The 12511-nt window shown below is 49.7% G+C and overlaps 1 protein-coding gene across 1 annotated transcript in view; it reads left to right on the top strand.

Moving 5' to 3' along the window:
• Positions 1-12511, top strand: part of ARHGEF1 (Rho guanine nucleotide exchange factor 1) — a 90703-nt gene that overhangs the window by 39925 nt on the left and 38267 nt on the right. The window contains exons 10-14 of the mRNA XM_060258676.1: positions 2538-2640; positions 5813-5903; positions 6934-6969; positions 11355-11507; positions 11604-11706. Coding sequence (XP_060114659.1) covers positions 2538-2640; positions 5813-5903; positions 6934-6969; positions 11355-11507; positions 11604-11706 — 486 coding nt within the window. The remainder of the gene's footprint in view (positions 1-2537; positions 2641-5812; positions 5904-6933; positions 6970-11354; positions 11508-11603; positions 11707-12511) is intronic.

The raw sequence follows: 12511 nt of genomic DNA, 5'->3' as shown, positions 1-12511 counted from the left end.
TCCTTTCCTAGGTACCCTTATTGGCAAATACGCGTGCTTGCATAAGCTGCCAAGTCACAACTGATTAAAGACGACCCTAGCAAGTGGCTTTCGAGGCAAGTGCGAAGCAGAGGTGGTTTGCCATTGCCTTCCTTTGCAGAGGCTTCCTTGGTGGTCTCTCTCCCAAATACTGACCCCCCCCCCCCCCAGCTTCTGAGATCTGATCAAATGGGGCTGTACCGGGGTGGCCAAACTTGCTTAATGTAAGATCCAGGGCTTTTATGTTGTTGCAGGAACTTTTTTGCATATGAGGCCACACTCACCTGATGTAACCAATCCTGGAGCTTATGGGAGGCCCTGTAAGAAGAACCCTGTAAGCTCTTGGAGGATTGGCTACATCAGGTGGGGGTGGCCTCATATGCAAAGGAGTTCCTGCTACAAAAAAAGCCCTGGTAAGAGCCACATAGAATAAATGTCAGATGTTTGAGAGCCTCAAGACATGAACACCGGGGGGGGGGGAGACGGAGGAAGAAAGGAGGGAGGGAGAGGTGGAAAGAAAGCAACGTTAACTTTAAATGCATTCTCCAAGCAGCTGGCTTGGCTTGGATAAGTGATTTAAAGAGACAAATGCCGTCTCCAAGCTGGCCAACGGAGTTGGGGCTTTGAGAGCCACACAATATGTGTAAAAGAGCCACATGTGGCTCCCAAGCCACAGTTTGGCCACCCCTGGGCTATACCATGCTGCCTTATCTCCCCCCTGGACATGGCAACGTGCGTGGGCGGTGGGGAGGTGAGAGAGAAAGAAACAATGAATGCTGTGACTTAATTCAAGCCAAAGCTCGGGAACATGTGAAGTAGTAGTGAAGTATGCTTCTGACCATGTGCAGAATGCCTCGAGTACCTGTCTCTCCTTCAGGGCCAAAATTCCCCAAGTTCAGGCATACCTGAATTCTGTGAAAACAAACAAAAAGAGGAGGGGAGAAAATTCCAACCCAGAGCAGACTAGATACCCTGAAAAGTTTGAAAAAAGAAAAAAAATTCTGTGTACAGAGTTATCACTGTCAACTACAAAACGCTAACTGAAATTATAATCCAGAAGAAGTATTAAAAACCATGCATCACATAGTTTTTCAGTTACCTGTATATGTACCTTCCCCCATTTTGTCAGAAAGGTTTTTGTATACTAGGGGAAGGTATGTTTGTACGTAACCAAAGATCGTTGCTTTGTGATGCGTGTCGTGTTTTTTTTTAAATCTATAATTTAATGGAAACTTTTGAGTTATAATTTTAGCTTTTTTTTTGTAATTTTGTAATAATATATCTGAATCCTGATCAACCTTCTGGAAATTCCTCTGAGCATGTACAGAGTACTGCTCTCCCACCACTGAGGAAGCAGAGCTTTTCCTCTGTAAAACCTTGCCTGTTCAATGTCTTGCTGATGGACAGGAGCTATCAGATAAAGACCAGTCGCAACCAATGTTCCCTTGAAGCTGCAGGGTCTTGTGAGCAAAAATTCTGCTTTGTGAGCTACTGGCCGTAAAGCTGTGAGCTCCTGCAGAAATTAGTGTGCTCTGGGGTCATCTTTCCTGAGCGAAGACAAAAATGTGTGAGCTGGAGGCTAAAGATCTGTGAGCTAGCTCACGCTAACTCAGTTTACAGGGAACACTGGTCGTAAAATCAAAAGACCTTTTCCCTTTCATTTACATCAGGGGTCCCCAACACCTGGGCTATGGACTGGTCCCGGTCCGTGGCGTGTTAGCAACCGGGCCATGAGTTGTATAATTATTTCATTATATATTGCAATATAGTGATGATGATGATGATGATGATGATGATAATAATAATACGACGACATTGGATTTATAATCCTGTCTTCCACTCCAAATCTCAGAGTCTCAGAGCAGATTACAATCTCCTTTACCTTCCTCCCCCATAACAGGCACCCTGTGAGGTAGGTGGGGCTGAGAGAGCTCTCCCAGGAGCTGCCCTTTCAAGGACAGCTCTGCGAGAGCTATGGCTGACCCAAGGCCATTCCAGCAGCTGCGAGTGGAGGAGTGGGGAATCAAACCCGGTTTTTCCCAGATAAAAGTCTGCCCTTTCAAGGACAACCTCTGCCAGAGCTATGGCTGACCCAAGGCCATTCCAGCAGCTGCAAGTGGAGGAGTGGGGAATCAAACCCGGTTCTCCCAGATAAGAGTCTGCCCTTTCAAGGACAACCTCTGCCAGAGCTATGGCTGACCCAAGGCCATTCTAGCAGGTGTAAGTGGAGGAGCGGGAAATTAAACCCGGTTCTCCCAGATAAGAGTCTGCACACTTAACCACTACATCAAACTAATAGAAATAAAGTGCATAATTGTATCATCCTGAAACCATCGCCCCCCCCCCACCCCCGGTCCCTGGAAAATTGTCTTGCACAAAACCAGTCCCTGGTGCCAAAAAAGTTGGGGACTGCTGATTTACATCACACGTTGCGAGGTTGCTGGGACCCGCACTGGACCAGAAGGCTTTTCCGATGTTTCCTGGCTGCCCACCATGTCTCATTTCTCTTCTCCTCTCAGCTCTGCCATCTTCTCTGCCATCGTGACATACATGAAATACCTGGGGGTTAAGACCAAGGGAGCCGACAGCAAGAAATCCAAACCCAACTTCTTCCGCAAGAAGGTGAGCGGAGGAGAAGAGGGATGGGGTGGCCACATGCTAGTGCTCTTTGATTTTCACCATGTAATTTTCAGTTACTTTTTAAGGAGCCGGGCGGGGCAGGGAACACCCATTCTTGTTCCTCTTCCACCAATGTGAATGGGATGTTCCTGGGAACAGGATGAAAAACTAGGCTTCCTCAAACTTCTGACTTTCCTTCCTTTTTTTCAAATGAAAGGATTCAGATTGGCAGAGAATATAAGAACATAAGAGAAGCCATGTTGGATCAGGCCAGTGGCCCATCCAGTCCAACACTCTGGGTCACATAAGAACACAAGAGAAGCCATGTTGGATCAGGCCAACGGCCCATCCAGTCCAACACTCTGAGTCACATAAGAACATAAGAGAAGCCATGTTGGGTCAGGCCAGTGGCCCATCCAGTCCAACACTCTGAGTCACATAAGAACATAAGAGAAGCCATGTTGGATCAGGCCAGTGGCCCATCCAGTCCAACACTCTTGAGTCACATAAGAACATAAGAGAAGCCATGTTGGATCAGGCCAGTGGCCCATCCAGTCCAACACTCTGAGTCACATAAGAACATAAGAGAAGCCATGTTGGATCAGGCCAATGGCCCATCCACTTCACCACTCTGAGTCACATAAGAACATAAGAGAAGCCATGTTGGATCAGGCCAATGGCCCATTCAGTCCCACACTCTGCCAAATAGTGGCCAACCCCACCCCCCCCAGGTGCCATCAGAAGGTCCATCAGTGGGGCCAAGACACGAAAAGCCCTCCCACTGTTGCCCCCCCCGCCAAAGCACCAAGAATACAGAGCATCACTTTCCTCAGACAGAGAGTTCCGACGATATGCTGTGGCCACTGATGGATCTCTGCTCCAGATGTTGATCCAATCCTCTCTTGAAGCTGTCTGTGCTTGTAGCCACCACCACCTCCTGTGGAATTCCATGTGTTAATCACCCTTTGGGTGAAGAAGGACATCCTTTTATCCGTTTGAACCTGACTGCTCAGCAATTTCATGGAGTGCCCATGAGTTCTTGTATTGTGAGATAGGGAGAAAAGGACTTCTTTCTCTACCTTCTCTGTCCCGTGCGCAATCTTGGAAACCTCTATAATGTCACCCCTAATATCCAGCATTTATACAGGTATATAGCCCTTCGTGTACATGATTTTTGTCATAATCCCCACAACACGTGAAGCTGCCTTATACGTTCAGAGGGGAGCTGTGTTGATAGAGTAGGACAGCAGTGTTCATGCCCAGTAGCCCCTTTCTTAAGAGGACAACAGGATTTTCAGGGTATGAGCTTTCAAAAGTCAAAGCTCTCTTTGCCAGATATATTGAAAAGAGTTTCGACTCTTGAGAACTTTTTGTCGTCTAAAGTGCTGCCAGACTTGGATCTAGCTGTTTTGACTTATATTCAGGGCTTTTTCTGTAGCAGAAAATCCTTTGCATATTAGGCTACACCTCCATGATGCAGCCAGTCCTCCAAGAGCTTACAGTAGGCCCTGTAATAAGAGCCCTGTAAGGTCTTGGAGGATTGGCTACATCAAGGCGGTGTGGTCTAAAATAAGCCCTGCTTATACTAGACTTCCAATGCATTGAAATCAGTATTGTCTACTTAGACCGGCAGCAAGCTCTCCATGGTCTCAGGGTGAGGTCTTTCCCATCACCTACAACCTGGTCCCCTTCACTGGAGACAAAGGGAATGGAACCTGGGACCTTCTGCATGCCAAGCAGATGCTCTACCACCTAGCTACAGCCCCACTTCATGGCTCTCCAGGGTCTCAGGCTGAGGTCTTTCCCATCACCTCCTGCTTGGTCCCCTTCACTGTAGACAAAGGGAATGGAACCTGGGACCTTTTGCATGCCAAGCAGATGCTCTACCACCTAGCTACAGCCCCACTTCATGGCTCTCCAGGGTCTCAGGCTGAGGTCTTTCCCATCACCTCCTGCTTGGTCCCCTTAACTGGAGACAAAGGGAATGGAACCTGGGACCTTCTGCATGCCAAGCAGATGCTCTGCCACCTAGCTACAGCCCCACTTCATGGCTCTCCATGGTCTCAGGCTGAGGTCTTTCCCATCACCTATAACCTGGTCCCCTTCACTGTAGACAAAGGGAATGGAACCTGGGACCTTCTGCATGCCAAGCAGATGCTCTGCCACTGAGCCACAGCCCCTTCCCAAGATTGCAAGAATAGTGCGGGTGTAAAGTGCCATCAAGTCGCAGCTGACTTACAGGGACCCTGTAGAGTTTTCAAAAGGCAGGTGGTTTTCCATCGCCTGCCTCTGCGTAGCAACCCTGAGCTTCCTCGGTAGTCTCCCATTCAAGTACTAACCGGGGCTGACCCTGTTTAGCTTCTGAGATGGGCTTAGCCTGGGCCAGATAAGCCACTGATATTAGGCTTACACACCCAATGCTAACGTATGAAGCAGAGGTCCATGAGTGGCTATTAGCCCCAAGGTATAGATGGAACATTCTGTCTGGGGCAGTGATGCTCTGTGTTATTGGTGCTTGAGGGGCAACAGTGGGAGGGCTTCTGGAGTTCTGGCCCCACTGGTGGACCTCCTGATGACACCAGGGTTTTGGCCACAGTGTGACGCAGAGTGTTGAACTGGATGGGCCATTGGCCTGATCCAGTATGGCTTCTCTTATGTGACACAGAGTGTTGGACTGGATGGGCCATTGGCCTGATCCAACATGGCTTCTCTTATGGCACCTGCTAGCACTTGGGTTTAGGCCACTGTGTGCCATAGAGTGTTGACTGGATGGGCCATTGGCCTAATCCAATATGGCTTCTCTTGTGTTCTTATGTCTGGAGCAGGAATGCTCTGTATTCTTGGGGCTGGGGGGGGGCAACAGTGGGAGGGCTTCTGGAGTTCTGGCCCCACTGATGGACCTTCCAATGGCACCTGGGTTTTGGCCACTGTTTGACACAGAACATTGGACTGGATGGGTCACTGGCCTGATCCAACATGGCTTCTCTTATGTTAACTGCAGTGGGAACTAACAGTAGAACATACACTGGCTAGCCTTCTCTGAAGCCCTGAAGGTCCTCTTCTGGGAGATATCTAGCTGTCCCATCACCTCTTAGGGTTGGGGGTTAGGGTTTTGTGTGTGTGACCAACAGACTTATCAGCCTCCCGGTTTCTGCTTCCTCCCCCACTTGTCCAGATTTCTGGAACCAAGAAGCCTGAGGAGGCCCCCAAACCCAAGAAGGGCTTCAGCATTTTGGACCCAGCCCGATGGAACCGGGGTGACCACTGTAAGTATCCTGGTAGGCGAGAAAAGAGAGTCCGTGTGCAGGTTATGTCTTTGGGATGCCGTTTCTTGGCCTGGTTTGAGACCCTCTCTGGTCATGGGGCTTCTTTAAGCCCAGAAGACATTCAGATTGGGTCTCAACGCTGCCAGTCAACAAAAGCCCAGGAGGCACACAGCCAGTCCTGTTTTAGTGGCTGGATAAGGGGTGGGCCCACAACTCTGACTCGCCTTGGAGGTGTTAGGGAGGAATCCCGGGAAATGCCCATTCCATAGCATTCTGCAGATAAGTACCACAAGTCTTATACGCCCACTGGTCTGGCAGTTGGCCAGAAGACCAGTGGAGTGATACATCTGCTGTGTTTCTCACCTTCACTTCACACAGGCCTACTTCTTCCTGGGAAGGGCTTGATGGACACATTCCTCCATTCTAGGGTTGCCAAGTCTAATTCAAGAAATATCTGGGGACTTTGGAGGCGGAGCCAGGAGACTTTGGGGGTGGAGCCAGGAGACATTGGGGGTGGAGCTAGGAGCAAGGTTGTGGCAAGCAGAATTGAACTCCAAAGGGAGTTCCGACCATCGCATTTAAAGGGACTGCACACCTTTTAAATTCCTTCGCTCCATTGAAAATAATGGATAGGGACACCTTCTTTGGGGGCTCATAGAATCGGACCCCCTGGTCCAATCTTTTTGAAACTTGGAGGGTACTTTGGGGAGGGGCACTGGATGCTATGCTGAAAAGCTGGTGGCTCTATCAAAAAAACAACAACAGCCTCCCTTGAGCCCCAGATACTCGCAGATCAATTCTCTATTATACTCTATGGGAATCTGTCTCCATAGGGAATAATGGAGTGCCCAGCAGACATTGCCTCCCCCCCCCCACTTTCTGATGACCCTGAAGCAGTGGGGGGAGGGCCTCCAAACCAGGGGAATCTCCTGCCCCCACCTGGGGATTGGCAACCCTACTCCATTCCCCTCCGGTTTCCCTCTCCTCCAGCTATTTTTTTCTCTTTCTCTCTTCCTGCCTTTTGTTGTAGATTCTGATTACAGACAATCCAAACCTGAGGGTGAAGGTACCAGCACCCCCTCCCCCTCCCCCCACCTTTCCCCCAAACCAACCCCCCCAATAACGCATGGTGCCCCCCCAATGTGATGTCACACGGTTCCTCCCTTCTGTTGGGGAAGGCCGCATCGAACTAATATATCCTGTTTTTGTAAAGCGAGGCGCTAACGTTTATGTCCATAGTTTCTACATAATGCTGCTCTCTGTCTGGTAATAATCTACTAATAACGTATGACACACGCAACTGATATGAGTCCATCACACCCTCCTCAACGTTGTCGGAACAGATTTCTCGGCATGTCATGGCTGTTTGTTGTGTGTCTGTCCGTTTGTCTGTCCTAGGAGAGCTGTCGTTTGTCTCGACTGTTTGGCAGCGAGGGTAAGACTCCGGGGCTACATCCTTTTCTCCGAGGGCTTATGCACCAATTATGCGCTTGTGTTTATTTCCCCTTAAAGCACCCCTTTTTTATTTCCCCTTAAGCTCGTAAGGACTAGAAACTTGGTATTTCAAAAAATGAAAGCAGACTGGCCTCTTAATACCAATACAAAACCTACTGTACATCCCTGGACCAAAGGAGGCCTGGCTATGGTCCTCATGGGCTAGGGCCTTCTTGGTGGCAGCACCAGAAATGTGGAATACCCTCCCGGAGGCCATAAGGGCCCTGCGGGATCTCTACTTTCCGCAGGGTCTGCAAAACTGAACTGTTTTGACAGGTCTTTAACATCTAAACCGGGAGAGGACTGCCACCCCACATTGCTAAAGAGCTACGATTACTGCAGGATCACTGTCAGGAAAGAAAGAGCCCGCCATATTGTACAGCACCGTGGGATGTTTTTAATTGTAATTGTATTTTATTGGTTTTAAACTGTAACTTAAATGTCTGGATTGTTAGCCGCCCTGAGTCCGCTTGCGGAGAGGGTGGGATAGAAATTGGAAGTAATAAATAATAATAAATTAAAAAGATAGGTAAAGGTTGTCCCCTGTGCAATCACCGGGTCGTTACCAACCCATGGGGTGATATCACATCAGGACGTTTCCTTGGCAGACTTTTAAATGGGGTGGTTTGCCCTTGCCTTCCCCAGTCGCCTACACTTTCTCCCTAGCAAGGCTGGGGACTCCTTTGACCGACCTCAGAAGGATGGAAGGCTGAGTCAACCTCGAGCCAGCTACCTGAACCCAACTTCCACTGGGATCGAACTCAGGTCGTGAGCAGAGCTTGGATTGCAGTACTGCAGCTTTACCACTCTGCCCCACAGGGCTCTTTTTTCCCCTTGGGGAGAATTAATTCTGTCCTGCTCTTTTCCCTCCCCATTCAGCTGGCTTGTTGTTGTCTGCAGTTCCGCTAAACCTTGGTATTAAGAGGCCAGTCTGCTTTCATTTTTTGAAATACCAAGTTTCTAGTCCTTACGAGCTTGAAAGAGTCCAGCCAGTGTTTCGCATTCCAGAGAGCAGCCCATGAACCAGGTGCTTCAGGGACTGCAGCTGTGAGTTAGCTAGACCTGTGCATAGTATCCTAGAGTTGGAAGGGACCTCTTGGGTCATCTAGTCCAACCTCTTACACAATGCAGGAAACTTGCAAATACCTCCCCCTAAATTCACAGGATCTTCATTGCTGTCAGACGGCCATCAAGCCTCTGTTTACAGACCTCCAAGGAAGGAGAGCCCACCACCTCCCGAGGAAGCCTGTTCCACTGAGGAACCACTCTAACGGGCAGGAAGTTCTTCCTAATGTTGATCCGGAAATTCTTTTGATTTAATTTCAACCCATTGGTTCTGGTCCTACCTTCTGGAGCCACAGAAAATAATTCCACACCCTCCTCTAGAGGACAGCCCTTCAAGTCCTTGAAGATGGTGATCCTATCACTTCTCAGCTGCCTCCTCTCCAGGCTAAACATGCCCAGCTCCTTCAAGCTTTCTTCATGCTTAGAGATGTGCAATTTCAGCTCTGTGCGCAGCTTACAGTATGAAGCCTCTGGAGTTCAGACGTAGCATCAGTATTAGGATCCTGGACTTCCGCTCTTTCCCAGTCAGCAGGGCAATCTTTTCTGCCTACTGCAGGCTGCGTAGACTCCGGTTTGAAGAATACGAACTGTCCCAGAGTTGCAGATACCTGCATCTGAAGAGAGCGGTGAGCCTTGAGCGCACGCAAATCCAGGGACCTCTCTAGGCATGGGCATTGGAATTATTTATTTTAGTATATTTCTATTCCGCCCATTCCCCGTAGGGCTCAGGGCGAAGCACAACATACAATAGAACAATAAAATACAATAAAAACATTCTATGAACAAACAGCTCGACAGCACTCAGAAAATGTCCGTGTCATCACAATATTTCTCAGCCTGGCCATTTTCGCATCATGAAGAAGAAGATGAAGATATTAGATTTATATCCCGCCCTCCAGTCAGAGTCTCAGAGAGGCTCACAATCCGCTTTATCTTCCTCCCCCACAACAGACACCCTGTGAGGTGAGTGGGGCTGAGAGGGCTGTCACAGCAGCTGCCCTTTCAAGGACAGAGTCTCAGAGTGGCCTACAATCTCCTTTATCTTCCTCCCCCCCAACAGACATCCTGTGAGGTGAGTGGGGCTGAGAGAGCTGTCACAGCAGCTGCCCTTTCAAGGACAGTCTCAGAGTGGCCTACAATCTCCTTTATCTTCCTCCCCCACAACAGACATCCTGTGAGGTGAGTGGGGCTGAGAGAGCTGTCACAGCAGCTGCCCTTTCAAGGACAGTCTCAGAGTGGCCTACAATCTCCTTTATCTTCCTCCCCCACAACAGACATCCTGTGAGGTGAGTGGGGCTGAGAGAGCTGTCACAGCAGCTGCCCTTTCAAGGACAGAGTCTCAGAGTGGCCTACAATCTCCTTTATCTTCGTCCCCCACAACAGACACCCTGTGAGGCGGGTGGGGCTGAGAGGGCTCTCACAGCAGCTGCCCTTTCAAGGACAACCTCTGCCAGAGCTATGGCTGACCCAAGGCCATTCCAGCAACTGCAAGTGGAGGAGTGGGGAATCAAACCCGGTTCTCCCAGATAAGAGTCCGCGCACTTAACCACTACACCAAACTGGGATGACAAGATAGTATCCCATAAAGATGGCAGATATTATTCCATTTTATAGCACAGATGACAATGCTGACAGGGGAGGCCAACCAGATCGAGAAAATGACACTTGCAGCCTCAACTAAAAGCCTTGGGGAGGGGCGATGGCTCAGCAGTAGGGCATCTGCTTGGTAAGCAGAAAGTCCCAGGTTCGGTCCCTGGCATCTCCAACTAAAAAGGGTCGAGGCAAATAGGTATGCAAAACCTTAGCTTGACACTGTGGGGAGCAGTTGCCAGTCTGAGTAGGCAGTGCTGACTTTGATGGACCGAGAGTCTGATTCAGTAGAAGGCAGCTTCATATGTTCTGGCACAACAGCATCATTTTACAGGCCCTACAGAAGGCTAATAAGCCAGGTAGGGCCTGGATCTCTGTAGGGAGCCGAATTAGACATCTGCCAGTTTAGCCTGGCACAAGTGAGCAGGCCCAGTCTTGTCAAGAGACCTCCCGGCTTGGTGTACTAATTAGGAGCGTGGATTCTGATTTGGGAGAAGTGAGTTTGATTTCCCCACTCCTCCACTTGCGGCTGCTGGAGTGACCTTGGGTCAGTCGCACGTTCTGTCAGAGCTGTTCCCCCAAGAGCAGTTTCTGTCAGAGCTCTCTCAGCCCCACCTTCCTCACAGAGTGTCTGCTGTGGGGAGAGGAAGGGAAAGGAGATTGTAAGCTGGCTGAAGACTCCCAGTGAAAGGCAGGGTATAAATCCTCCTCCTCTTCAGATAGCACCTTCAGCCTTCCTTGGTGGTCTTCTGTCTCATCATTAACTAGGGCTGACTCTTCTTAGTTTCCAAGATCTTATCAGGTGAGACAATCCGGGGCCACCAAGTTAGGGCAGATTCTCAGTTACCTCTGCAGAACTACCTCTGGCCACTGTTCAGAGAGGATACCAGTTCTACCTGGGAGTAGACAAAACCACTGCCTTAAGTCAGAAATAATGGCTTGGACCAGGGGTGGAATTCCAGCAGGAGCTCCTTTGCATATTGGGCCACACACCCCTGATGTAGCCAATCCTCCTGGAGCTTACGAGGCTCTTTTTTGTAAGCTCTTGGAGGATTGGCTACATCGGGGGGGGGTGGCCTAATATGCAAAGGAGCACCTGCTAGAATTCCACCCTTAGCTTGGACCATAATCTGTGCATAACCCTTCAAGATGGGAGCGGAGCCCTGAGATATTGGGGAGAGGGGTTGGGAGGACTGTGAATTGAAAAAATATTGGGGCGAGGGGGGGTTATGAACTTTTTCTCATGTTCTCTCTCTCTCTCTCTCTCTCTCCCCTAACGTTGGTTCCCTTTTGTTCCTCCAGCAGGTGACAAGACGCCCGCATTGGACAGGAAAGGGACCAAGGTAGCCGAGGGGGGCTCAGGGCGCAGCAAGGGGACCCCCTCTGTGTCGGACCCTTCGGGAGTGTCTGTCAGTGTTCACCCCCCGGCCGGAGATGGCAACAACGGGGAACAGGGTGAGAGACGGAGGAACCGGGAGGCTGAAACAGGAAGGGAGGCGGGGCTTAATTAATTCTCTTCCTGTCTACTGATGTTCCTGTCGTGAACTGTAGGATTGGACAGTCAGTCGCAAGTGGATTTGGGGGACTCTCCGGTCGCCGAGCAGCCCGTCGCTGGGGAACAGCCTACGGTGGACGATGGTGCTGAAAACGAAAGGTGGGTTTGAGGGAAAATGCGGGGCCCATTAGGTGGCTGGAGGGAGGGGCATGGAAGAGAGGTTCAGACAGTGCTCCCTCTAAGCCATGGAGCCTTGTGAGCACATATTCTACTTCGTGAGCTACTGGCATTGACGTTGTAAGCGAGCAGTGAGACTGCTGAATGAATTAGTTTGCTCTGGGGCCATCCTTCCTGAGCTAAGACAAAAACGTGTGAGGCAGAGGCTTAAAAACGGTGAGCTAGCTCACACTAACTTAGCTTAGAGCAGGGGTAGCCAAACTTGCTTAGGGTAAGAGCCACTTAGAATAAACTTCACATGTTTGAGAGCCGCAAGAGATGAACGTCAGATGCCTGAGAGCCGGAAGGAAGGAAATGGATGGGGGGAAGGAGAGGTGGAAAGAAAGCAACTTTAACTTTCAATGCATTCTCCAAGCCACCAACCAATGGGGTGGTGAGGTGGAAAGAAAGAAACTTGAACTTTAAATACTTGGAGAAGTGATTTAAAGAGACAGATACCTTCTCCAATGGGGGCTTCAAGAGCCACACAATATGTGTGAAAGAGACACATGTTTGGCCACACTTGGCTTAGAGTGAACACTAGTTCAGACTAACAGACTCTGTCCTTTCTACTTTGGGAATGCACATTGATGCGTGGAGATCTGTATGGTATCCATCAAGAGCCGAGCCAGCTGATGGCTGGTTGGTCAGCAGGAAAAAGATAAACCCTTCTGACTTGCACCCGGTTGGAAGAACCTTTCAGCATTTTTACACCTGGAAACGATCTGGCTTTCCTCTCCCGTGTTAG

Source organism: Heteronotia binoei, chromosome 17, assembly GCF_032191835.1.
Source record: "Heteronotia binoei isolate CCM8104 ecotype False Entrance Well chromosome 17, APGP_CSIRO_Hbin_v1, whole genome shotgun sequence".
NCBI classification, from domain to species: domain Eukaryota; kingdom Metazoa; phylum Chordata; class Lepidosauria; order Squamata; family Gekkonidae; genus Heteronotia; species Heteronotia binoei.
Note: the sequence above shows the minus strand (reverse complement) of the source record. Positions and strands in the feature narration are given on the sequence as shown.